At 53.3% G+C, this 26,831-nt stretch overlaps 1 protein-coding gene across 1 annotated transcript in view; it reads left to right on the top strand.

Moving 5' to 3' along the window:
* The first annotated feature begins 3,649 nt into the window (after positions 1-3,649).
* Positions 3,650-26,831, top strand: part of FHIP1B (FHF complex subunit HOOK interacting protein 1B) — a 32,612-nt gene continuing 9,430 nt past the window's right edge. Inside the window, exons 1-6 of the mRNA XM_083736291.1 lie at positions 3,650-3,735; positions 4,440-4,484; positions 19,990-20,326; positions 22,757-23,386; positions 24,631-24,789; positions 26,720-26,806. Of these exons, the coding sequence (XP_083592417.1) occupies positions 20,183-20,326; positions 22,757-23,386; positions 24,631-24,789; positions 26,720-26,806 (1,020 nt within the window). The 5' untranslated portion in view covers positions 3,650-3,735; positions 4,440-4,484; positions 19,990-20,182. The remainder of the gene's footprint in view (positions 3,736-4,439; positions 4,485-19,989; positions 20,327-22,756; positions 23,387-24,630; positions 24,790-26,719; positions 26,807-26,831) is intronic.

Raw genomic sequence — 26,831 nt, 5'->3', positions numbered from 1 at the left:
AGGGTGTTTAAGAAGGATAGAACTTTTTTTATGTACGCCTCCTCAGCAGCAAGGATTTTGATTGCAAAATATTGGAAGTCACAAGATTTACCCACACTGGAGGAATGGCAAACGCAGTTGATGGACTACATGGCAGAATCCGAGACTTGGGAGAAGAAACAATCGAGGAGGACTGGAAAAAATTTAAGGACTATCTGGAAAAACATTATAAGTTGTATGAATGTTAAAAAAGCACCTTTTAGGAAATTCTAGCTTCAGTAATGTTAAACTAAAGAAATGGAAATTAAGGTACAAGAAGTCAGAGATAGAATAATGAAACAACTTTATTGTGTTAAAATGAAAAGGTACATGATTTGGGTTATAATATATTTGAAATTGGGTAACATGATAAAATGAAAGATACAATAAGTATTGAAACAAGTTAACAAATTGCTGATGTTATGTATCACAGAGAATGCAGGGTTGGGAGGACGCGGGGAAGTCCAGTAGATTTGGAAAAAAGAACAAGAAAATTTGTAACTTTCTTTCTCTACTTTTATAATATGCTCTTTATTCTTTTTTCTGTATTTTATAAAACTAATAAAAAATATTATAAAAAAAAAAGAATCCTGACAAGACAGAAGTACTGTTTTGGGGGACAGGAGGCGGGCAGGTGTGGGGGACTCCCTGGTCCTGAATGGGGTAATTGTGCCCCTGAAGGACCAGATGCACAGCCTGGGAGTCATTTTGGACTCTCAGCTGTCCATGGAGGCGCAGGTCAATTCTGTGTCCAGGGCTGCTGTCTACCAGCTCCATCTGGTACGCAGGCTGAGACCCTATCTGCCTGCGGACTGTCTTGCCAGAGTGGTGCATGCTCTGGTTATCTCCCGCTTGGACTACTGCAATGCACTCTACGTGGGGCTACCTTTGAAGGTGACCCAGAAACTACAACTAATCCAGAATGTGGCAGCTAGACTGGTGACTGGGAGTGGCCGCCGGGACCACATAACCTACCGGTTCTGAGAGATCTGCATTGGCTCCCAGTACGTTTCCGAGCACGATTCAAAGTGTTGGTGCTGACCTTTAAAGCCCTAAACGGCCTCGGTCCAGTAGACCTGAAGGAGCGTCTCCACCCCATAGTTCAGCCTGGACACCAGGGTCCAGATCCGAGGGCCTTCTGGGGGTTCCCTCCCTGCGAGAAGTGAGGTTACAGGGAACCAGGCAGAGGGTCTTCTCGGTGGTGGTGCCCACCCTGTGACATCCCACCAGATGTCAAGGAAATAAAAAACTATCTGACATTTAGAAGACACCTGAAGGCAGCCCTGTTTAGGGAAGTTTTTAATAGTTAATGCTCAATTGGGAGCCGCCCAGAGTGGCTGGGGAAACTCAGCCAGATGGGCGGGTATAAATAATAAATTATTGTATTATTATTATTATAGGGCAGCCCAGGGGGTCCCACAGACGCATCCCCTCCAACATTTCTCCAGTGAAAATAGGGTCCTTCTCCTCCACATCAGGAACATACAGGCATCACAGGCAGAGTCGGGGGCCCCAAGAGGCCCCCCCGGGCCAGCACCCCCTTTCCCCCGGGGTCAGCCTGCTCCCCCAAACGGAACCAGCAAGAGAGACCTGAGCGCAAGAGGAAATTCTTTTCAGACTCTCTGCCACTGGCCTTTATCACCCTGTAGACTAACCTGAATATATAGTCTTAGATCTGACCAGCGCCGGATTTACGTATAAGCTAAACAAGCTATAGCTTAGGGCCCCACTCTCTTGCCCCCCCCCCCCCGAAAATAAAGGGAAGAAACCTGGATGTACATTCCCAGAATGTAAGATAAAAAACAAATAAAATAAAAGCTACATACAGCAACAGTGTTTTGTGTTGTGTAGGCTCCTGAGATGTAAGGAATGGGCCCCCAATCATTTTAAGTTAGAGCTTAATAATTATTTCACTATTAATATACTTCTTAATTGTATTTCCCTATTAATATACTTCTTAATTGTATTTCAGTTCATGAGTTAATTTGATAAAATACATATTTTGTGATGTGCAAATGGCTTTATATACCCATTAGGTCCATAAATTCCCACATAGCATATATTCAACACAAAAAGCAGCAACAATTTGTTGTTGACAAAGGACAGCTGGACATGGAAAGGGCCCCGTTCCCTTCAGGAGCCAAGGGCCACATCAAACTGAAACCCTGGCCCTGGATCTGACCAACCAAGGTGGACAGGTGGCTCTCTTGAAGCAGGCTGCGTTTCTCTGGAATTGCCCCCAAGTCCAAATATTTTGGAAATCTGCAGAGACTGACATCTCAGGTATGTCAAGGTGAAGCAAACCTTTGGAACCGAATGTAGTTGGACTCAAGATGCTGTGCTGGAAAACGCTTGAGAAGCCGGGCCAAACTCGCACCCCCCCAATAATTTATTATTATTATTATTTGTGCTTTTTCTGGGGGTACACAGGGGTACGCATACCCCTAAACATTTTGTGCATCTTTGCACTTTTGTCCATTTACTGGACAGTGGTACCTCTGGTTGCAAACAGGATCCGTTCTGGAAGCCCATTTGCAACATGAGCAGAATGAAACCTGCGTCTGTGCATGCACGAGTTGCGATTCACTGCTTCTGTGTATGCGCATGATGTCATTTGGTGTGCCTGCGCATGCGCGAGCAGCGAAACCCAGAAGTGACCTTTTCTGGTACTTCCGGGTCGCTGTGGGACGTAACCTGAAGCAAACGTAACATGAGGTATGACTGTATTTATTTTACCCTGATTCAAACTACAAAATTGTGATTTTCTCGAGTCAAAATGAGAGTGCCCCTATACTTTTTTTATATAGAAAAAAAGCACTGATTATTGTTGTTGTTGTCGTCGTTTAGTCGTGTCCGCCTCTTCGTGACCCCCTGGACCAGAGCATGCCAGGCCCTCCTGTCTTCCACTACCCCCTGCAGTTTGGCCAGACCCATGTCTGTAGCTTCGAAGACACTGTCCCACCATCTCGTCCTCCGTCGTCCCCTTCTCCTTGTGCCCTCCATCTTTCCCAACATCAGGCTCTTTTCCAGGGAGTCTTCTCTTCTCCTGAGGTGGCCAAAGTCTTGGAGCCTCAGCTTCACGATCTGTCCTTCCAGTGAGCACTCAGGGCTGATTTCATTAAGAATGGAGAGGTTTGATTTTCTTGCAGTCCATGGGACTCTCCAGAGTCTCCTCCAGCACCATAATTCAAAAGCATCCATTCTTCGGCGATCAGCCTTCTTGATGGTCCAGCTCTCACTTCCATACATCACTACTGGGAAAACCAGAGCTTACCGTATGGACCTTTGTTGGCAAGGTGATGTTATTATTAATTAAATTTGCAGCTACGGCTGGATTTGAAGAGCCTGAAAAGCCTCGCAGCCCCCAAAGTCCCTGGGGAAAGGAGCGGATCTGGACTCCTGCGCAGCTGTCCTGCCCCCGAGACCCCCAGGAGGCGCTCCTCCTTTTGGGGGGGGGGATCCTGCCCGCCAGCTGCTCCTCGGCGCCCTCTGCCCATGCCCAGAGGCGCCCTGCTCCCCGCGGCCTCCCCGCGCATGCGCCGAGAGGCCCCTGGCCGCACCTGGGAGGCGCCGGGGGCGGGGCTGGCAGGTGGGGGCGGAGACTGCGGCGCGAGGGGGCCCGCCCCGTGGGCGTGGCCTGGCCGGGCGGCGGCGGCGGCGGCGGCGGAGGAAGGAAAATGGCGGCTCGGCGGCGGCAGCGGAGGCGGCGACACTCAGGTGCCCGGCGGGGGGGGGGCATCACCCGGGGGGAGGGGGACTCCCTCTCGCGCCCCCTTCCCACCCCCTCCTTCCCAGGGGGGCAGAGTCTGGTGCGCCTCTCTCTCCGTGGGGTGGGGGGGGCTGCTGCTGGGCCTCGGAGCCCCCTCCCCATCTCCCCCCCTCCTGCCACGAGGCCCCACCCTGGGGGGGGGCAGAGTCCCCTCCCCTCCCCCGCGTGTCCTGGGTCGCGCCTCGCGGGGGGGGGGCTGTCTATTTGCGGAGCGGAGCCCCCTCCCCCTCCCCCCCCCCAGATGCGTGAGCGGAGGGAGAGGGATGCCTTCCCTTTACCCCCCCCCCTCCGAGGAGGGTCCTGGGGCAAAGCTTCTTGGGGGGGGGGCTGCTCCGTCCCTCAGGTGGGGGGGATCCCCGGCCTGCAGGCGGACCCCGGGTGGGGGGGGGGGTCCTTAGGGCCAAGGGTCGCCCTCCCCCCGCCTCCCTGGAAGGAAAGAGCAGGCTGGCCTGGCAGCCCCCCCCCGTGGGCCTCTCCCTCCTGCAATAGGGGGGCATCTCCGTGCTGGCTTACCTGGTGGGGGGTGCTTGTGGGACCCCCCAGGGCGGAAGGGGGCTTTGGGTGTGGGCGCATCCCTGGAAGAGGACTGGGGGGGCGCCAGTAAAGGGGATTCCACTCTGACCCCCCCTTCCTGCCTGCCTTCCCCCCATAGCTGCTGTGTGGATGGGACCCGAACCCTAGGAGCCTACACTGCAAGGTGAGCGTCAGAGGGCTTTCCGGTGGGGGGGGGCTTTGTGGGTGGGTGGGGGTCGGCGCCCAGGCCTCTTGGATTGTGGGGGGGAGCGGCCCTGCTTGGCGGCCCCCCTGAAAAGAAAGAAGAGGGTCAGGACCAGGAGGCCACCCCCCAGAAGCCAGCTAAGGTGAGTTTTGTGGGGAGTGGGGGTGGGATGGGGTGGTGCCAACTGCATTGAGGGCAGCTCAGGACAGCGTGGCAAAGTGGTTAGAGTGTCACTCTACCACGATCTGTGGGGGGGGGGACCAGGGCTCCACCCCCCCACCTCCAAGCTCATTGGATGTGAGCTTTGGAGCCAGGCACTGGTGGTGGTTGTTGCAGTGGCGATGAAATGAGGACTAGCCTCTTGTTGAGCAAGGTTCAAATCCCCACTTGGTGACTTGGGGGGTGCTGTCGCCTGAAAAAGAGGCTTTTCCTGACAAAGGACTTGTGGCGTTTCTTGGTGGGTGGGGGGCTGCAGACCCCCTGCTTTCTCCCTCTTTTGTGTGGGGTGGGCAGCCCTTGATGGAGCCCCTAAGTGTGGGGCTGCGATATAATCCTTGTGGGCCTGACACCAGGCGCATCAAAGGGTCCACGGAACCTCTTTTCTGTTGTGTGTGTGGTGAGGGGGCCCCGTTTTCTTGTGGGTGCCCCGTGGGGGGGGGGGGCTGGCTGCTCTGGGCTGCCCTAAGAAGTCGATTTGTAGCTGATCAGCCGATCTTTCTCAAAAAAAGTTTTTTAAAAAGATTAATCTGTGGAACTCCCTGCCACAGGAGGCAGAGGCGGACGTGAAAGAGGATTGGGCGGGTTCGTGGAGGAGGAGGAGGAGAGGGCTGGACGGGGCTCCTAGGTGGAGACAAAGACCAGTTGCATTCTGGGAGGGGCTGTGGGGCTCAGATCCTGCGCCTTGGTTTTGGGGTGCTGGAAGGGGGAGTCCCCCCTTTTCCCTGCCTCCTGTCAGCTGCGTTGTGGGCAGTGGAAGGGGCCAATCCTGCTCTGCCTCTCCTCCTCCGTCATTTTTCCAGATGTTCCCTGGCAAGTGAGCCGAGCTGCCGGGGTCACCTTGGGACACAGCCGCCTGCACAACGTGCCCAGACAGAGGGGGGTTCTTGGGGAGGGAGTCCGCACTTGGAGGGGGCGCCTGCCTGAATGGGCGTCTGTGCACACCTGTGCCAGCCCTGCCCTCTGAATTCCCAGCCGTCGCCTTCTGAATGTTCGTGGGCAGAAAGGGCTCCTGGCCATGTGCAGAGTGCTTTTCTTCCCCCGGCATGGCAGCTTTCTGCCTTCCTCAGTCTCAGGGACAGAGCAGGTGCTTGGAATGTAGAAGATTCAATCCCCAGGTTGGGAAAGAGACCCCCACCTGAAACCCTGGACGGCCGCTGCCAGTCCGTGTGGGCAGTATGGAGCTAGATGGAGCCAATGGTCTGGCTCAGCTGAAAGCGCTTTCCTGCCCTGGCCCGCCCTGCCAGGCTGTTGTGCCCCCCTCCCTGTCACCCCCTCGGACTCCGGCAGCGCTGCCAACTGTGCTGAGATTCCTGCCTTCTGGGGGGTTGGTCTGGATGACCCTTGGGGTCCCTTCCATCGCTCCAGCCCTCTGATTCCAGACCTGTTCTCAAGGACATCCCGGCCCCCGAAGAGCCTCTTCCAGGCTAAATTTAGCCGCGAGGGTGTGGCGAGCCGGCCCTCGTCACCCTGGCCTGGCAGGGAGGAGGAGAGGCAGCCTCTTGGAAGGCGTCCTGGCCTGGCACCGCCCGTTGGCAGCTCCCTCCCTGGGCATGGGGCCCGGCAGCGGGCACCGGGGCAGCCGCCCGCTGGGCAGGTTTAAGCAGGGCTTTGATCCCGAGGCCTCTTGGCTGCCCCTCCAAGTCACCCCACGTGGGAGGCCCGCTTTGCCCTGCCAGCCACCCTCCGCCTTGCCCGCCTGGCATGGGCTCCTTCCTGCAGAGGCGCTGGGCACCAGGGCCCCTTCCCCACTTGTCCTGCTGGCACTCAGGAGCCTTGTTCTCCCCCGGGAATTTGCCCAGCCTTCTCTGAAAGGGCTGCCTGGATTGTGTGGCTCTCGCTGACTCCTGTGGCGGGGAGTTCCCCAGCCCAACTTTGCGCTGTCTTTTCTCTGAATCCTTCCAGCCCTGAGGTTCATTTGTTTATTTCGCGAGGTTTATACACTGCTTGATTGATAAACAAAACCAAACCTCAAGGCCCTCCGGCCGGATGGGCAGGGTATAAAAACAGTATCGATTAGGATTGAGCGGTTTACAAAAAGATAAGAAAACCCAGGAAGAATTGAGACCGGGCTTCAGAGCAGAGAAAACTACCAAAACGGATTAGAATTCCTTCCGCTTCCTAAGCATCTGTACGGGGTTGTGTAAACAGGGATGTTTTCAGGAGGCAACTGGTGCAGTTTCATAGGAGCGCCAGGAGAGCTGGAGAGGGTCACCAATGGGTCTTCAGCAGGGGGGTTAATATGTGGGGCAGGGAGGGGTGGGGGGGGAGCTCCTTGCAGAGACCCCCTGGCCCTGCTCCCCTCTGGGCCCCGGTTGGGACTGGGCTCTCCCCCAAAGCGCTGTGCCCACACCGGGCTGGCAAACATGCGGGCAGGCGACCCCCCCCCCCCAAAATTCCTTGCCTCCTGGGCCAGCTGCCCCCCCATGCCTTTGGGGAGGGAGTGGGATTGATTGATTGATCACACCCAGAAATTCAAAATGGGCAAAACCCCACCATTTGGCAAGCATGGAATAAAGTCAATATTGCAAAAAAAGGGGGGGGTCCTGGGCCAGGCTGAGCCCCCTCCTTCTTCCCTTCCCAGCATGCTCCTCCTGCTGCTAAGGGTTATTTCTGGCTGGCCTGACTCACAGGTCCGGGGGGGGGGGCAGGGGGAGTCTGTTGGCGGCTCTGAGATCCAAATACAGCATGTCCTTTTTTTGGGTGGGGGGAGATTCCTGCTGTTTCTCACCGCCCTCTGCTTAGCTCTGCCTCTGTGGCAGAAGGTTATGTGGGTTGGGTGGGGGGCTCTCAGGAATGCCACCCTCGCCCCCCCTTCTGACCCCAAGGAAGGGTCTAGTGTGGGCTAGATTTAGTGTGTGCCCCCCCCCCGGCAGTGGGTGGCAGCCTTTAGCTCACCTGCTGGGCCAGAGGGCAGGGGAGGAAATGCTGAGAAGGGTATTTTGGGGCCGGTTCTCCTACTTCGGTTCCTGCATTGAAGTGGGTAGGACTAGATGGCCTTTGGGGGGCCCCTTCCAGCTCCACAGTTCTGTTTCTGCCTAGATTTATCTGCTATTTTAAAATGAGGCTGCATTTTAAATTGCATTTTAAGCTGTATTTTAAATTGGTTTTTTTAATTTCTCCCTCTCCCCACCCCCCATTATGTTTTACTGTGATTTTATTTTGTTGCTGTTAGCCGCCCTGAGCCTGGCTCTGTCTGGGGAGGGCGGGGTATAAATAAAATTTATTACTATTAGTTATTATTAGTTCTGGGGCGCCTCCCAGTTTCCTTAGCCAGACTCCTGGGGCCTCATTCTGCAGGGGGGCCAGGCCAGAGCGGGCATGAATACCCGGGAGGAGGGAGTGCCTCTGCACGCGCGCAGAGTGCCCTCTGCTCTCCCCTCAGCCACTCCCTGCCTGTCTGGGCCAGAGGGCATGGCTCTCTCCCTCTCTCCTTTCTCAAGACTCCAGCCTCCTTGGCCCCCAGCCCAGGCCAGCGCCCTGTGGAATGTGCTGCAATTCCTGTGGGCTGGGCAGGCTCAGCCTGTGTTAAGGTTTCGCCCTCTCCTCTTCTTCCGAGGGTGTGTGTGTGTGTGTGTGTGTGTGTGTGTGTGTGTCTTTGGAGGAGGTGGGGGAGGGCTGCTCCGCTGGGACCCAGGAGTCCTGGCTTGCAATGCTCATGTTTCCATCACCCCCCTTCATCTTGATGTCAGACGTGCCGGCTCTCCCACATGAAATGAGGATTAAGGCGCCCCTGCCTGGAGTCCTTCATAGCAGTGCAGAGGGGGAAGGGTCCCCTGAAGGTCATCCAGCCCAACCCGCTGCAATGCAAGGGGGCTGGTGGTCCTGCTTGGCCTCCTGGCTTGGCTTGGGGGGCTTCGAAAGAGGACCACACCAATTCGCAGAGGAGGAGGAGGAGGAGAGATTGGGTTTGATATCCCGCTTTAAGGGTCTGCCTCTCCTGGTCTGCCCCGCAGAGGACCTTAAGGTCCATGAATAATCATAGTTTAGAGGTCCCTAAGGAAGTCAGATTATCCTCCCCCAGGCCAGGGTCTTCTCAGTGGTGGCTCCGACCTGCTGGAATGCTCTGTCCTAGGAGACCAGGGCCCTGCAGGATTGAACTTCCTTGATCTTTTATTCCACTTCTGATCTTTTATTCCCCTTCCTCCACTTTTCATGAAGATTCCCCGCTCTGGGACCCTGGTCTCCTTGCCGGCCCAAATAGGACTAACTTAGCCAGCTAGCCCTGGGGTTCATGTTTATTGGATGGATTTCCCCCCTAAATTTTGAATTCTGAATTTATTCCTATTCACGTTTTATACTGTATTTTGTGCTGGGGTTTTTTTGTAGCATCAATTAAATGTTTTTTATTTTTTGTTAGCCACCCTGAGCCTGGTTTTCTGAACCGGAAAGGGCAGGGTATAATTTTTTTTAAAAAATTTATTATTATTATTTATCACTACCCAAAGGTGTCTCAAAGCGGCTAGCATTCTCCTTTTCCCTTCCTGCCCCACAACAAACACTCGTGTGAGGTGAGTGGGGCTGAGAGACTTCAGAGAAGTGTAACTGGCCCAAGGTCACCCAGCAGCTGGAGGTGGAGGAGCGGAGATGCGAACCCGGTTCCCCAGATTACGAGTCCACTGCTCTTAACCACTACACCACACAGAGGAGGAGAGAGGGGGCTCTTGGTGGCTCCTAGCCAGGCTAGCTGGGCTCTGACTCCACTGCCAGAAGCCACAGGAGGGGAGAGCGTTGCTTAAATCCCACTTGCACGTTCCCTTCAGGCATCTGCCCAGGAGATTGGACTAGGTGGGCCCCTGGCCTGATCCAGCGGGCTCTTCTGTGGAGCCTCCTGGCCCAGGGGCAGTCTATCTGGATTCCTGGCTTGATAGGGGCATTCGGCTGCTGTGAGAACAGGCGGCTTGGCCTGATCCTTCAGGCCCTTCTGACGTCCTCGTGAGTCTGGTGGAGGCCGGGGGTTTGTGTGGCTTGGAGAAGTTCACTGTTGGGTCCACCCCAGCCGCCTGCTTCTGTCCCGGGGGGGGGGGGGGTCTTCTTGTCTGACATTCAGACCAGGAGGCAGGCTTGCTTCCTTCCTTCCTTCCTTCCTTCCTTCCTTCCTTCCTTCCTTCCTTCCTTCCCTCCCTCCCTCCCTCCTTCCTCCCTTCGGCAGCCACAGCTCCTGCCCCACAATGTCCAATACTCCTTCCTGTGAGATGTTTCAGCAGAGGTGGGGTGGCCACCTGCCTGGGGGGTGGGTGAGATGACCCTGGGGGTCCCTTCCCTCTCTCCTGGCCCTGCCCGTGGGGGGTCTTCTGCTGCCCCCTGGGAGCCAGCGGTCGTGGGCACCCTGTCTGGTTTTAGAACCAGGTCCTGAACGAGAGTCTTGGTTGACCACAAACTTGACATGAGCCAACAGTGTGACGCGGCAGCTAAAAAAGCCAATGCAATTCTGGGCTGCATCAATAGGAGTATAGCATCTAGATCAAGGGAAGTAATAGTGCCACTGTATTCTGCTCTGGTCAGACCTCACCTGGAGTACTGTGTCCAGTTCTGGGCATCACAGTTCAAGAAGGACACTGACAAACTGGAACGTGTCCAGAGGGCAACCAAAATGGTCAAAGGCCTGGAAACGATGCCTTATGAGGAACGGCTAAGGGAGCTGGGCATGTTTAGCCTGGAGACGAGGAGGTTAAGGGGTGATATGATAGCCATGTTCAAATATATAAAAGGATGTCACATAGAGGAGGGAGAAAGGTTGTTTTCTGCTGCTCCAGAGAAGCGGACACGGAGCAATGGTTCCAAACTACAAGAAAGAAGATTCCACCTAAACATTAGGAAGAACTTCCTGACAGTAAGAGCTGTTTGACAGTGGAATTTGCTGCCAAGGAGTGTGGTGGAGTCTCCTTCTTTGGAGGTCTTTAAGCAGAGGCTTGACAACCATATGTCAGGAGTGCTCTGATGGTGTTTCCTGCTTGGCAGGGGGTTGGACTCGATGGCCCTTGGGGTCTCTTCCAACTCTAGGATTCTATGAGAGGAGGATCCCCTGATCTCCTGTAGGAGGTTTTGGAGTTCAGAGCAGCTGGGGGGGCTGTGGAGGGGGGGATGGGGGAACGGAAACCCCGAAGAGCAGCGCTATGGGGTGGGTGTCTCCCCCTCCCCCTCGCCTTCCTGATCTGGACCCTCCCAGCCCCAGAGCTCTTGCTGCTGCTGCAAAAGGGAAATCAAGCTGCCCTGCAAAGCCGGTGGGACTGCTGATCCTGAGGGATCTGGTGCCTGGAGTGGATCTTAGCAACCTCTCTCCGTCATTCCCCCCCCCCTTGCAAAACACACTTGGCTTCTGGCAGAGTTATGGGGGGGGGGGGAGATTCGGGTCTCCCGAGGCCTCCCTTTGCGCGTCTCAAAACCCGACTTGCTCCTAATAAATAATCCCCAAAGAGGAGATGGCAGAGTTTGAAAAGGTTCGGAAACTGAGCCAGAGATGGAGCGACTGAGAAGGGAGGCTGAAGCGCTGGGGGCTTTTTAGTTTGGAGAAAAGGCCAGGAAGAGGCGACACGGTGGAAGCGAATAAGGTGATTTCTGGGAGATTCAGGGCAGGAAAAAGGAAGGGCTCCCATCCTCGGCAGACAGGTGAATCTGGGCCACCTTCTCCCCCCACCTGCTGCCTCTGCTCCTGGGCAGCCTGCCTGGGATTTCGCTGCCGTCTGGGCTCCTGCTATTCCTGGAGGAAAGGCAGGAACACGATCCTCTGGGGCCTGGCTCCCGGCTGGCGGACGGGGCAGGAGGAAGGCCTTCCTTCCATCTGCCCCACACCCTTCAGCTTTCTTGGATCTCCACGACTTCTGGATTTAGGGGAGAGGGAGAAAAACAGAGCCAGCCTGGCTACTCGCCTTCGATGGTCCTCTCCTCCTCCCTCAGTTGGTTGGAAGCTCTTTTAAAGCCATCTGGGCTGGGGGCTTCCAGTGGGAGGGAGTTCCACAGTCCCACTTCCTCTGGTCTGTCCTGAGCCTCCCCACGTTCAGCTGGAGGTCTGCGAGTTCTCCTTGCCGTGAATAAGTACAACAAGTACCTAAGTCGACAAGTACCTATCCTTTACCCCCCTTCATTTTATTTATTTGTTTGCTAGCATTCTCATATTACATCAGTAAACGTTGTCATATTACGTTACAGGACTTACTATAATATAATTTCCAACATGAATACAAAACTTGCATGCAAATTTTATATACCTAGAAAGAAAATGAAATAAACAAAAAAAAGAGAAAAAACAAAAACAATTCTCCCCCCCCCAAAATCGTACACATACCAACACACTAAACTTCCTGTCTATCCCGTTGTATATTCCTCTTTTACAAGTGAATGTACTCTTATTATTGTATATTTTATCTAATACATTCCCATATCAATCTGTGCTCCTAGTCTTATTTCTCAACTCAGTCTCACTCCAACGCCAATCAAATGCGACAAGTGTCTGTCCCGTTGCCTCTCCCTTTCTCCAAGCTAAGGACTCCCAAACGCCCCACACTTTCCTCGCAGGAGCCACTTCGATCCTCTCGGTTGCTATTTTCCGAACTTCTTCTGCCCTGCAATCTCCTTTTTGCATTGAGTCATCCAACGCAGGGCTCCCACCCAGCGCAGTCGCCCCATAGATCCCTGGCTGTCCCAGCAGCTGTGGGGCGTCCGGACGAGGCTGCCTCCTTCTGGCTTTGCCCTGCCCTGCTCCAACAAGGGGCAGAGTCCACGCCGGGGTGGGGGGTGTGGGGCAGCGGCTGAGCTGCTTTTCCGCCTTTGCTCCCTGCCTCCCTCTCTCTCTCTGGGCAACCGGTGAGTAGCGTCTCTGGGGAAGGGGCAGCTCTGCGGTACTCCTCCACACTGGGGCTGGGAGGGGGACTCCTTTCGCCGTGTGTCAGGTGGGGTGGGGGGCAGGTGTGTGCCGTGGGGCTCTGAGCTTTGGGTGGCAGGCACAGAGGGCTGAGGTTCACCTACCGAGTGGGGATTATGACCTTCCTGGGAATGCAGCCAGCCAGGAGATGGAGGGCGGGGTGGACAGATAGCTGCTCTGCCTGGCTCCCCTTCACCTTGGACCTTAAAGGGGGCACACCTGCCCCCACGGCAGGATCCAGCTCTGGGCTGGTTAAGATGGAGGGGGCAGGAAGTCTGCGCTTGACTCAGAGAGCATGACTTTGAGGCCCCCAGAGAAGCAGTGCAGCAGCCAGGGCTGTTCATGGAATCGCAAAGCTGTGGGGTGGGAAGGGACCCTTCCCCAGGCTCTTCTAGTCCAATCTCAGTTCTGGGTGTGGATTTTGGCCCGTCTCCAGCTCTGGCCGGTAGCTGCAGTTGGGTTGGGACTCTGAGATTAAGGCTCACCTCTTCGTCGAAAGTGTTGGGATTTGTTCCGTGTTGATGCTACAGGTCACCTATTTGGGGACTGACCCACCCGAGGCGGCATAGCTAGAAACGCAAAATCTGTTCTGCGTGGAATTGCAAAGCACACTCTAGAAAACACCAACGCTTCTGAAAATAGCAGCAGTAAAATACGAGCGATGAGCAGAAACTGAGTTTTAAACAGCATTTTACCCCGAAAGCAGCCAAAGTATTAAGGAACAGCTGTTTGGCCCCCGGAGCCCATGTGGGAAGGCATGCCTGGAGAGAGAGGGGCAAGGATGTGGGGCTGCCCCCCAAAAGGTCCTGCCTCTGGCCCTCGCCAGTTTAATGGGGCTGCCCTTTGCGGGATGTGTGGTGGGGCTCAGAGGCTGATCTTAAGGGCCTTGGAGTAACTTTCTCACAAAGCCTTCTGAAAGAGAGGGACTGTCTAGGGAGACTCTTGGACCCTTGGATGACGGAGGAGACGAGGGAGGGCTAAAGGAGGAGAAGGAAATGGCAAAGAAGCCAAAGCAGTTCTGTGCATCTGTCCGAGAAACTGAGGCAGACAGTGGGGAGAAGGGAGGAATTCTTGGCTGAAAATTGTCCGGATGGCATTCCTGCAAGATCTCAAAGAAACGGGAAATTGCTGGTCGAACAAAAATAAGTAACTTGTCCCTCAGATCAGACTCCATACCTGAGGACTGGAAAGTAGCCAATGTAACACCAGTTTTTAAAGAGGGATGCTAGGAATTGCAGGCTGCCTAGCTTAATTCATGTCTTGGGAAAAGTGGTGGAATGTATTGTTAAAGATAAAATAGCCAAGCATATAGAAGAACAAGCCTTGCTGAAGTGGAGTCAGCATGGCTTTGGCAAGGACAAGTCATAACTCACAATCTTTTTGGAGCAAAATAAAAATAAAAATTCCTTCCAGCAGCACCTTAGAGACCAACTAAGTTTGTTATTGGTATGAGCTGGTATCTGAAGAAGTGTGCATGCACACGAAAGCTCATACCAGTAACAAACTTAGTTGGTCTCTAAGGTGCTGCTGGAAGGAATTTTTTATTTTATTTTGTTTCAACTACGGCAGACCAACACAACTACCTACCTGTAGGTAAAAGTTTTTGGAGTTCTGTGAGAGTGTCCAGAACTATATGAATGCTTTCATTGAGATTCCTGCTTTGCAGGGGGTGGACTAGATAATCCTAGGGATGGCCACATTGGTTGAGGAAACCAAATTGTTCAGAGCCATTAAAAGGAAAAGCGATTGCAAGGAGTTCCAGAAGGACCTCTCTCCAAATGCAGCGAGTGGCTCATAAAACGGCAAAGGCCGTTCCGTTGGAGCAGATTCCATGCTAGGGATAGATAGATAGTTTATTACGGCCATAGGCCCATATTCAATACATCATACAGCAAAGCAGGTATAACAAAATAAAATTAATAAATTAAAATACGTTTAAATCAAGTACATCTCAAACCGTGAATTTCTAAATTCCATTAAAATAAGAACAACATAGCGCTTAAAATATCAAATTGTCAATATAAATCAATATTATTTAGGCAAAATCAATAATCATAGAGTAATCCATTTTTCCTCTTATAAGCTAATACTGTTATCAGAAATCTGGCAACAAAAAGGGACCTACTCGGATCAGAATCTTGCAGTAAATGTATTAGCTGTGTTTCCAAGGAGTCACCCGAGATTTCCAATAATAAAGGGGACAAAAATCTGATCTGAGAAACTGAATGTAGTGAACAACAGAATAGTATATGTTGTAAGGATTCTATACCATGCTAGGGAATCATTCGGAAAGGAATCGGACAAAAATCTGCCAGCTTTGTGGTGCTGTTGTGGTGCAAGGTGGGGACTTCTTTCTTTTTTCTCCTTCTCCTCTCCTCTCCCCTTTCCTTTTGCGTTGGCTCCGGGGTTTGCCTCGCCCCGGGGCAGTTGGCCGGGTGGCTGGGCGCTCTCTCTCCCAACTCAATTTGGGTTGTGTGTGTGTGTGTGTCAGTGGCTCCCCCAGTTGACGCACCGGGCTTCCCCAGTTCCCCTTCGGTAGCGGTGGCGGCAGTGGCAGTCTCAGCAGCCCAGAGCCAGCCTGGTAGCTTCTGGAGCTGCCCGCTGCCGTGGCGCTCGCCACGTTGCCTCACCGAAAGTCCCCATATGATGTGTCTTGTGCTGTTGAATCACTCAACATTCATTCCCTACTAATAAATCTACGACACTTAAAATATAAATCCGGGGACTTTAAATGAAATCCGGGGGCGGATTTTGTCCGGGGACGGATTTGTAAATCTGGGGACTGTCCCCGGGAAATGGGGACGTCTGGTAACCATAGAATCCTCTGCTCAGTTCTGGTCGCCTCGCCTCAAGAAGGATGTTGTAGGATTGGAAAAGGTTCAGAAAAGAGCCCCCCACCCCAGGTGATCCGGGGGGGGCAGTGGTTGCCCAAGGGCTTATAGCTCAGCGAAAGGCCGGGGAAGAGGGGGCAAGCTAGAAGCTTATAAAATGATGCCTGGGCTGGAGAAAGGGGCTAGAGAGAAAAATCCCCCCTTCCCTTCCAACGCTAGGACTTCTGGGCATCCAGTGAAGCCGGATGTTGGGAGATTCGGGGCAGAGAAAGAAAGACCCTTCTTTATGCAGAGTTGAACCGTGGAACTCCCTGCCACAGGAGGCCATGAGGGCCACCCACTTGGAGGGCTTTAAAGGAGGAGCAGGCCAGTTCATGGAGGAGGAAAGGGCCGCCCATGGCTGGGCCATCCATTGATGTATGAGATCCATATTGTGATAACGGTTTCATCATTTCAGACCTGGCAATGTATCACGAATCACGATGTGTGTTTGTGTGCTATGCAAAAATCACCGTGCAGGGGAAGCCGTGAAGCCAGCCAGCGCCTCTTTGTAGTTCCATCCTTATTTCAGACATCGTGATGAGACACCGGAATATCGCGATGTTTAGCTGGTGATCAATCACAATATTGGAAACGAGATCTCCCCCCCCCCCCCAGCTCTTCTCTGCCTCCGCAATGGGCACCTGCAATCCACCTGAGCCCCAGTTGCTGGGAAGGGCAGGAGGGGGCTGTTGCTTTGTCCATGTCCTTTTGGGGACACCCCATGGGCACATCTGGCTGGCCCCTGTGAGGACAGGGCGGTGGGCTTGGGCCCCCCCCTTGGCCTGATCCAGCCGGCTCTTCTGAGACCCTGCTACCCATGCCAGACCCGCCAGGCAGGAGCCCTCGTGGCAGCCGGGATCTGAGCCCAGCCTGTTGCAACCCAGAGACCTCCGCCTCTCCCTCTCTTGCAGAAGGCGGCAGCCTCTCTTGGGCGGACTTTAGACTTTCCCTGGCCTTGAGGCGGAAGGAATTTCCCCCGGTTTATTTCATCTGGCCAGGAAGGAGTGTTTGGGATACGTGGAAACGCCTTTCCTGGGCCTCTAACTTGCGCCAAAGAGCCCCACCCTTGCCAGCAGCGGGAGGGAGGGAGGGCTTGTGGGTGAGGGCAGGGCCTGATCCTGCTGCTGCTGCTGCTGCCAAGGGTGGCAGCTGCTGCGGCTGCTTCTCCTCCGTTGCCAAGAGGAACCCCCGGGGGGGGGGGGACGACCCAGGCTCCTCCTTGGCCTGCGTTCCTCCTGCTTGTTTGTAAGGTGAGAACTTGGCTCATGGGTCGCCTGGCATTCTGCCTCACCCCCCCCCCCAGCTCAGCCTCCCCTTTGCGGGGGAAGGAGATGCCAAGCAGAGGGGCTGCATTCGGATCCTGCTTCTCTTTTCCTTGCATTTGAGGAAGCTTCCCTAGAAAGAGACCCAGCACAATAAGGAGAAATGCAATTAAAAGCAGCGGCTCGTTCCTCTTCCGGGACTGAAATAAACCACCAGAAGCAGAAGTGGCTTTTAAAAAAAGAAGTGGGGGGGATTAAGTGTCTCCTGCAATAAATCTTTGATCTCTAGGTCAGAGGGGCTCAGAGAGAAGGCCAAGGGGAGGGCTACCCCCCCCCCAGACCCTTCCCCCTTGGGCTCAGCTGCTGGATCTCCTGCGGTTGCTGGTGGCCCAAGCCCTGGCAGGTCTACATGAGAGTAAGTAGCTCTTGCAGGGCTTTGCACAATGCAGCTGTTTCCCTGGAAGACGCGAATGTTTCCCAATGGCCGTTGGCCGAGGGGCCTTCAGAGCAGAGCTAGCAAAATTCAGCAGCTTGGCCCCCACCCCATTCCCATGAGGACCAGCGGGAAAAGAGGCCGAACACGAGAACTCCCGGGAAGCCAAACGTTGGAAGATTCAGAGGGAATAAAAGAAAGTCCTTTTTCATGTAGCGCAGGGTTAAACTGGGGGACTCCTTCCTGCAGGCGGCGGGGATGGCCAAGAACTCAAATGGCCTTGAGAGAGGATGAGATAAATTCATGGAGGGAGATCCGTAGCTCCTACGTGGCTCAGGGCCTCCAGGCCTTCAGGACCCACCGGCCCAGACCTTCCGCTTCTCCCTGAGGCCCCAGAGAGGTCCGGAGAACAGGCTGTTTCTGTGGTGGCTCCCCGGTTGTGGGGCACTCTGCCTGGAGAGGCTCGCCTGGTGCCATCCTGAAATGCCTTTGGGCGCCAGGAAGAAACATGGCCCTTTGGCCATTAAATAATCGATGGCCTGTGAAAGTGAGGCAGAGAGGACTTTTTTTTTTACGACGATCATTTTACTATTAGGCTGTCTGTCGGTATGCTTTGTTTTATGATTTTATCATTGATGATCTGTAACGCGTTTCTAATGTTGTTAGATCTGATATTCGGTCTTTGGATATTCGGCTGCTCCCAGTCACCAGTCTGGCTGCCGCATTTTGGATTAGCATTCTGGACCCTGCGAAGTGGGCCAAGTTCCTGAGAGGCCGCCCAGGTCCCCCAAAGGAATCTCTCATGGGTGCCGAGTGGGGATTTTAACCCTGGCCTCTCGCAGGTCCCTAGTCTGCCTCTCTAACCACTGTGCCACACAGTCTCATTTAAGATACCTGGCGTTTAGGATCTCTGAATGCTGGCAGCCAGGAGGGATTTGTCCTGGACGTCTGAGAAACGGCTTCTGAAAATGATCTCCGGATGAGTGGGGGGAAGAGATGGTGACATATCTGTGGGGCATCTCTGGGGCGGGCGCCTCAGACCTCTGTTGGTGGGGAGAGAAGGAAGGAGTGAGGTTTTCGTAGCGGATCGTATCTTGGCTTAACACTCCTCCAAAGAGCCGGTTGCTCTTTGCCTTTATTTTGCTTCTGCAGGGCAAGCCTTTCAGGGCAAGGAGGGAGCCATCGCTGGGCTGAGCAAGGAGGTCAGGGAATCGTAGGAATCACAGCAGAAGAATCCCAGGCAGGCAGCCTTACAACTCAGCTGGCTTGAAACAGCGGCAAGGTCTGCCTGACTTTCTGCCCCAAGCACAGTCTACCAGTGGCAAAGGCTGGATTATGGGGTGTTTCAGAACTAGCTGGAGGTGGCCCTTGCCCATCATGTCTGGGGGGTGGCGGCAGGGGGGGGGGGAATGCTGTTTCTTTTGTTTGAAAAGTTGCTCAACATATACTTTTCAGATAAGCACACATATATAAAAAAGAAGAAAAAGGAAAAAAATAAGAAGAAAAATTGGAAGAATTTCTTCCAGATTTATTCTACAAATATCTCAATAATAAAACTTCATTGATTGACTTCCATCGCTTACACTGCACTTCCTCTCTGCTTATCTGAAAAATATATGTATGTATTTGTAGGTATTTTGCTTGTGTTTGGTAATAATTATGTTAAATAAAAGAAAAAAAAGTTGCTCATCATTGGCGGGGGTGGACTGAATGACCCTTGGGGTGCCTTCTGGCTAGATGATTCTATTATTCCTTGGAGGTTTTCAAGCAGAGTTTGGATGGCCGTCTGTTGGGGGTTCCTTAGCGGGGCTTCCTGCATTGCTGGGGGTTCGGCTGGATGACCCATGGGGTCCCTTCCGACCCTACAATTTTGCAATTCCTTTGAAAGAGTTTGGAATACAACACACACACACACACACATATATGGATCAATAGGAGAGATTGTGGAAGGTAGATATTAAATTCGCAGCATACTTAGGGAGAACATCATGAAGATGTTATATAGATGGCATTGTACCCCCTTGAAACTAGCGAAAATGTATAAAGGGGGGTCACCGACTTGCTGGAGATGTAAAATAGATGTGGGGTCATATACTTGTGCAATCATTAGGGAATTTTGGGATAATAACTATAATGAATTCAAGAAATTATTCAGACTTACTTGTAAAAAAAACCCAGAGATCTTTCTTTTAGGCATTTTACCATTAGAAATTGAAAAAGACATAAGACCATGTATGCCACCACAGCAGCAGGAATTCTTGTGGCGAGGAAGTGGAAGAAGGAAACAATACCGACAATCGCAGATTGGCAGATACTCATGTTAGAATATTTACAACTAGAAAAATTGATGGGAAGAGTTAGAGGAGTATTGAACCAGAAAATATTTGGAGAATGGAGAATATTTAAGGATTACATAAGATCATATTGTACCAACCACACCGTATTAGCAGAACATGAGTGACACTTGTAAACACAACAAAGACCGTTTGTGGAGTAGACGGGAACAATATGAAAGAATATAAAACTGTGCAGGGGGAAACGACAGTATATGCAGTACAATGAGAATGATTGGAAGTCTCGTTTTGTCAGAAGTCTTTTTTATTTAAGTGCTTAATTTCGTATTAATTAGGAAGGCTAAGTGTTTTCTTTACGTACGTAAATTTGCTGTTTCTTCTTCTGTTTTTTAATTGCTTTTTCTTTAATTTTCTTTTTGTAGTATGAAATTGTAAATTCTTTGTATAAGTGTGTAATTTAAATTAATAAAGATTATTAAAAAAACACCCCAGTTTGAGGTCACGGCTCCCGCTCACTTTTTCCTCCCCACGTTCTGTTTCCGCAGGCCGGGGCTTCCTCCGAAGCAGAATGGCGCCCCCCCTGGCCACAAGGGCCTCCCGCCCCCCCTCCTTGCCCGCCCCGTGCCCAGCAGCCGTCCTCGGAGGAGCCAGTCCAGTGCACGGCCACCTGTGACCCCTGACCGCCTGCAACAGCCTCTCCCCCCCCGTGACCCCCCCCCCGCAGCACTGCCCTTCCCGATGGAGAGGATGAGCTGGCTGAGCAAGCTGAACCCCCGGGCGGGGGCCGGGGGGCACCGGGGAACCCGTGGCGCCAGCCTGCAGAGCCCCATGGCGGCCGACCCCGAAACCTGCCTCATGGTCTTCAAGAATCACTGGGTCCAGGTGAGTGGCTGGCAGGGAGGGGGTTGGGGGGGAGAGGGGACGTTCCCCCCAAGAGAGGCTTCGGGGTGGGGGGCGTGCATGGACAGCTGTGGAACTCACTGCCACTGGAGACTGATGGCCGCTTTAAGAGGATCAGAAGAATTCATGGAGGAGGAGAGGGCTATCGAGGGCTAGTAGCCGCAGGGGGTCTGCTCTGCCCCCCAAAGACAGGGGCATCAACGTTCTGCATCCTGGGTGTTAGGAACCACAGGAAGAGAATTTTTTTTTGTGTGAGTGTGTGTGTTTTCTCTCTCAATATAATATCAAAAATTATACAAATATTATTCAAAAATTATACAAAACACCGTATTTTTCGCTTCATAAGACACACCTTTTTCTTCCTAAAAAGTAAGGGGAAATGTCTGTGCGTCTTATGGAGTGAATGGGTGGTCCCTGGAGCCGAATTGCCCAGGGGCAAAAAGCAGAACATGCTTTCTTTTTGAAAGAGGGAAGTGGGTGTTGAAACAAAGCCTGATCGTTTGCCGATCGGGGAGAGAGATAAGGGAGGCTAGAGATAAAGGAGGCTGCCTGGGAGGGGGAAGAAGAAGAGTAAGAAGAGTTTGGATTTGACACCCCGCTTTATCACTACTCAAAGCGGCTCACATTCTCCTTTCCCTTCCTCCTCCACAACAAACACTCTGTGAGGTGAGTGGGGCTGAGAGACTTCAGAGAAGTATGACTGGCCCAAGGTCACCCAGCAGCTGCAGGTGGAGGAGCGGAGACGCGAACCCGGTTCCCCAGATTACGAGTCCACTGCTCTTAACCACTACACCACACTGGGAGGGGGGAGGTAAAAGCCCATGGATCCTCAGGATTTTTACATTGGGTCACCCATCAGATCACATAGCCTGTCCATGGCTACAGCCTGCACGAAAAAAACCATGCATCCACTGTTTTCTGGGGCTGCAATGGTGCAAAAACGTGGTTACAAAGCACAGATCCACATGGATCCTCAGGATTGGGTCACCCCAAATTCACCATCAGATCACTGTTTCATTTAGAATATTTATTTTCCTTATTTTCCTCCTTCTCTAAAAACTATGTGCGTCTTATGGAGCAAAAAATACGGTATACATTTGTTTACAAGCTTCCGCAGAGCTTTCCCAGCTTTTCCTGTCGTTGACACACTTTTTAGACACACATCATTTTGCGACACAGTAATTCAGTTTTACAGGTAAACCCGGAGGTTAAATTAACCTCTTTCCAGCTTCGGAAGGAGGGCAGAGAGTGTTTGTGCGACGCTTCTGCACATTGCAGCCGACACACGAATGTCTCAAGACACACAGTTTGGAAAGCTCTGCCCTATGATGTACAGTGGTACCTTGCTTTTTGAACATTGACGAACATTTTGGTTATCAAATGCCATAAACCCAGAGGTAAATGCTTCGGTTTTCGAACATGCCATGCGGCTTCCGCTGAGTACAAGTTCCTGGGGCCTGTTGGCTATTGAGTTTTAGGTTTTCGGACGTTTCAGAAATTGAAGGGTCTTCTGGAGTGGATTATGTTAGAGAACCGAGGTACCACTGTATTTTAGAAAAGGCTCCCCAGTGTCTCCCTGTTTGCGCCCCTGTGCATGGACAGGAGGGGGAGAGTTTTCTGGTGCAAATATCCAGAGTGGGGGGGGGGCGGGGGGGATTGCTATGAGGAATTATGAAAAATGAAGCAAGCCAATGTGTCCGCGATGAAAGCATTGCGTTGACTGGGTTTGATTCATTGACAATAATTTCTGATCAAATCCCACAAGCCTCTCCACCTCTGCCATTTGCTTTCTCTACACCTGACAGGCACATATCAGCATTCTGAAACACAGGCCAGATGCTTCACTGCGCATCCTCAATACATAAAGATAGTAGGTTACTTTGATGTAGTTTAACCTTTAGACAGATCTTAAGGGCCAAGAATAGAGTTCACAAGGAGATGGTAAATTCTGCCATCCTGCCTCTCCTGTTTATGACCTCCGTGGTTTTGCTGAAAGCATTCCTCCTTTTATTTCTGTTTTATTGACTCTGGACTACTGTGCATGCTCAAGTAGGAAATAGTTTCTTTGTGGTTAAAAGAATTTCTTCTGATCTGACTTTGTCCCACGTGGGGTTTTAGAAATGCTCAGAGGGAGCCTGATTGGTTCTTATGAACACGGTGTAAAAAGTTCTTTTGTGAATAAAACGACCTGGGCCAAGGAGGGGGAGAGGATTATTACTGGCACTCCTCCCAGAGTCTTGCTGGTCAAGCTTCATGTGTATTCTGTTAACCAGAGTCCAATCCTTCCTTGCTTTGGGAACGCTACAGGAGAGTTTGGGGGCATCCGTGAGAGCAGAGGCTCCTCTTGCGGAGCCTCCAGCCCCGGAGGCAGTCTACCTTGGTTTCCGTCTGACTCTTTCCCCCCCTTCGCAGGTGCTGCGCATCCTGGAGAAGAGCCCGGCCTCGCGGGGGGCGCAGGGGGGCGCGGCGGACGACCTGAGCGCCGTGCGCAACCACACGCTGCAGATGCTGACGCTGCTGGCGGAGGAGCGTCCCCGGGCGGAGGGCTCCCCGGGCCCCATCCTGGAGCTGGCGCTGGCCGAGAATGTCCTGGGCCGCCTGCTGGCCTGGCACCTGCGGCGGGGGGAGCTCCCTGAGGAGCGCAAGGCCGAGCTGCTCAAGCTCTACGAGATGCTCCTGGGCCAGGCGCACCAGCCCCTCCTGCGCCACCGGCCCGTCCTGGGGCCCCTCCTGCGCCTGCTGGGCCTGTGCGCCGGCCCGGCCTCGCCGGCCCTGGAGGGCAGCCTGGTGCTCCTGCTGCACCAGCTCTGCGTCTCGGCGGCCCGGGAGCCCCCCCTGCTGGAGCTCTTCTTCCACAGCCCCCCCGCGGCAGGCGAGCCGGGCCCCGCCAACCTGCTGGTCTTCTCCCTGCTGGTGCCCTTCATCCACCGCGAGGGGCTGGTGGGGCAGCAGGCCAGAGACGCCCTCCTCCTCCTCATGGCCTTGTCCGCCGGCAGCCACACCGTCGCCCGATACATCACCGACAACTCCTTCTTCTGCCCGGTAAGGAAGGGGGCAGCGGGGGGGGGGGGAGGCAGGGGGCAGAAGCCTTGTCCCGATTCAGCTGCGGCTCCTGCGTTGCAGGGGGTGGACTGGATGACGCCTGGGGTCCCCTCCAACTCTGTGATTCTGTGAGTGCCTGGGGCCTGAGAGGTTCCAGGGTCCCCCCATGAGGACTGGGCACATGCAGCGACAATACACAAGCAGTAAAAGATTTGTAAAACCTTGCAGTCGGAATCCTACATGCCAAGACTTCTATTCCAGCCTCCCCAGATTTGGTCCTGCCCCAGATACAATCTTGTGTAGATTGAAGAAATAATAATAGTAATAGTGTTGATGATGATGATAATAAATTTATTACTTATACCCTGCCCATCTGGCTGGGCCTCCCCAGCCACTCTGGGCGGCTTCCAGCAGAATATTAAAACACAATAAAAGATCAAACAGTAAAAGCTTCCCTAAACAGGGCTGCCTTCACATGTCTTCTAAAACTCAGTTTATTTCCCTGACATCTGATGGGAGGGCGTCTCTGCCTGGTTCCCTGTAACCTCGCTTCTCGTAGGGAGGGAACCGCCAGAAGGCCCTCAGAGCTGGACCTCAGCATCCAGGCAGAACAACGGGGTGGAGACACTCCATAGACAGCTGTGAGTCCAGAATGACTCCCAGGCTGCGCACCTGGTCCTTCAGGGGCACAGTTGCCCCATTCAGGACTAGGGAGTCCCCCACCCCCGCCCACCCCCTGTCCCCCCAAAACAGTACTTCTGTCTTGTCAGGATTTGACCTCAATCTGCAGAGTCCCCACCTCTTCTTAAAAACCTCCAGGGAAGGAGCGTCCCACCCCCATTCATGATGATAATAATAATAATAATAATAATAATAATAATAATAATAATAATAAATAATTTATTAATTTATACTTCGCCCATCTGGCCAGGCCTCCCCAGCCACTCTGGGCAGCTCCCAATAGAATATTAAAAACACAATACAGCAATAAACATTAAAAACTTCCCTCAACAGGGCTGCCTTCATGGGTGTCCCATGCTCTTTGCATAGCCCCTAATCCGGGGAGGCGGGGGGGTCACCAGGCTTCCTGGGGAGTCTTCTCCTTCTTCCGGGAAGCCAGAGTTTATTTTCTGGTTTGGAAAGCCCAGGCTCTTTGAGAAGGGCCAGGCAGTTTTGCTGCTGATAAATCTCAAACGCCCCTTTCCCCCCCCCAAACACCCTCTTTCTCCTCGCCCCCCCCCCAGGTGCTGGCTACTGGCCTGAGTGCCCTGTACTCCTCGCTGCCCCGCAAGCTGGAGGTCCGGGGGGACGACTGGCACTTCCTGCGGCGGGAGGACTGGGTGGGCGTTCCCTCGCTGGTCCTCTTCATGAACTCGCTGGAGTTCTGCAATGCCGTCATCCAGGTGAGTCTGCCTTCGGGGGGGGGAAGGGGCAGGGGCTGGCTGGCCTCCTCACACCCCCAACCACAGCTCTGGCAGCAGCTGGACCCTTTCTGGGACAGAAAGCCACGTGAAGAGGGATTTGGTTGCAGATCCTGCACGGTAGGGGGTTGGACTGGATGACCCCTTGGGGTCCCTGCCAACTCTGCAGGGCTACGATCCGTTAACTAGCGGGCAGACCCAGGCTGCTGGGTTGTATGGAGTTGCACCGCAGGTTTCACTGGGTTCAGAGACCAGGAAAATCCAAGACTGGGTGGGTTTTGGGGTCTCTTGGTAGCACTTGTGGAGGCTGCACAGAGTTAAACGGTGGAACTCCCTGCTGCAGGACGCAGGGCCAGCCGCCCTCCTGGATGGCTTTGAAAGAGAATTGCTAGAAAAATGCAGCCTGTGCTGCTGATAGAAGTAGTGCGACTCATGCAACACGTTGGCGATTAATATGCACAGAACAATAATTATACATACTTTATCAACCTTCTGAGAAAAATACAAAACATTAAATAAAGCCACAGAGACTTGTGAACTAGCCAGCCTGAAATGAACTGGTTTCAATTGATTTTTCAAATGCTTAACTCAGTCTTTTGGATAAGTTCATGAAGATGCCAACAAAAGGTAAGTTCGGGGATATTCACAATACTGAGAGATGCTAGTGGAGTTGTGGATAGATGTTAGTAAAGTTGTAGACAATGAAGTTGTAGACGACAGGGTGCTGGCGTTTTGCACCTGTTTCGCCCTGGCAGGCCAAGGAATCAAGAGGCCGCTGTTTGCCCCTGATGGGGCCCTTTTACTGGGGCTTGCAGGTAGCACACTCCCAAGATGGTTTTCTGGGCTTCTTCAGTGGTCTAATCTCAAAGTCTTGATATTCAGTCTTATAGAGAATACTCCTTCTTGGCTTAAGCTTAAGAGACTGATTTGCTGAATCTAGTGAAACCAGACATTATTACCGTATTTTTCGCCCCGTAGGGCGCACCAGCCCATAGGGTGCACCTAGTTTTTTGGGGGGAAAATAAAGAAGAAGAAAATTCCCCCCAGGCGCAGGGGAAGCCCGAGCTTCCCCAGCCCCCAGAACAGGCTGCTATCTGCAAGCCGTGGGAGAGCTGTGCGACTTCGCGCAGCTCTCCCACGGCTTGCAGAGAGCCGCCCGAAGCCTGGGGGGCACTGAACTCAGCGCACCCCAGGCTTCGGGGTGCAGGCAGCTCTCTGCAAGCCGTGGGAGAGCTGCGCGAAGTCGCACAGCTCTCCCACGGCTTGCGCAGAGCTTCCTGAAGCCTGGAGAGCGAGAGGGGTCTGTGCGCACTGACCCCTCTCGCTCTCCAGGCTTCAGCGAAAGCCTGCATTCGCCCCATAGGACACACACACACACACATTTCCCCTCCATTTTTGGAGGGGGAAAAGTGCGTCCTATAGGGCGAAAAATGCGGTAGTTCGTTTTAGGCTGGGTAGTTCGCAAGTCTTTGTGGCTTTGTTTAATGTTCTGTATTTATCTTAAACGAGAGTTGGGCAGATCCCTGAAGGAGGAGAGGGTTGCCCACGGCTACTTGTGCCAGTCAGAGGTGGCAATTTAGCAACAAAGACCCTGCCAGGTAGGATAGGCTGGGAGAAGGCAGGCCCAGGGTCACCTTCAGTCAAAGCTTGGCTTGAACCCTGGTGTGTGAGGTCCACGTGTGACACTCGCACCCAGAGCTTTCCAACCTTTTTGTGTTGGTGACACACTTTATTTATGCCTTCCGGTTGCTGGAAGCCAGCAGAGGGGAGGGGAGCTCTCACACTCGGGTCCCGCTTGCGAGTTTCCCCGTGGGGCGTCAGATAGCCCCTGTGAGAGCGGGGCACTGGCTTGGCTGGGCCCCTGGCCTGATCCTGGGGGCGCTTCTCACCTTCTCTCCCCCCCCCCCCGCAGGTGGCCCATCCGTTGGTCCAGAAGCAGCTGGTGGATTACATCCACAACGGGTTCCTGGTGCCGGTCCTGGGCCCCGCCTTGCACAAGGTCAGTTCAGGCTTGGGCTGGGGTG

The sequence above is a fragment of the Podarcis gaigeae genome (genome assembly GCF_964106915.1).
Source record: "Podarcis gaigeae genome assembly, chromosome: 4".
NCBI lineage: Eukaryota > Metazoa > Chordata > Lepidosauria > Squamata > Lacertidae > Podarcis > Podarcis gaigeae.
This window is presented reverse-complemented; position numbering and strand designations above follow the sequence as displayed.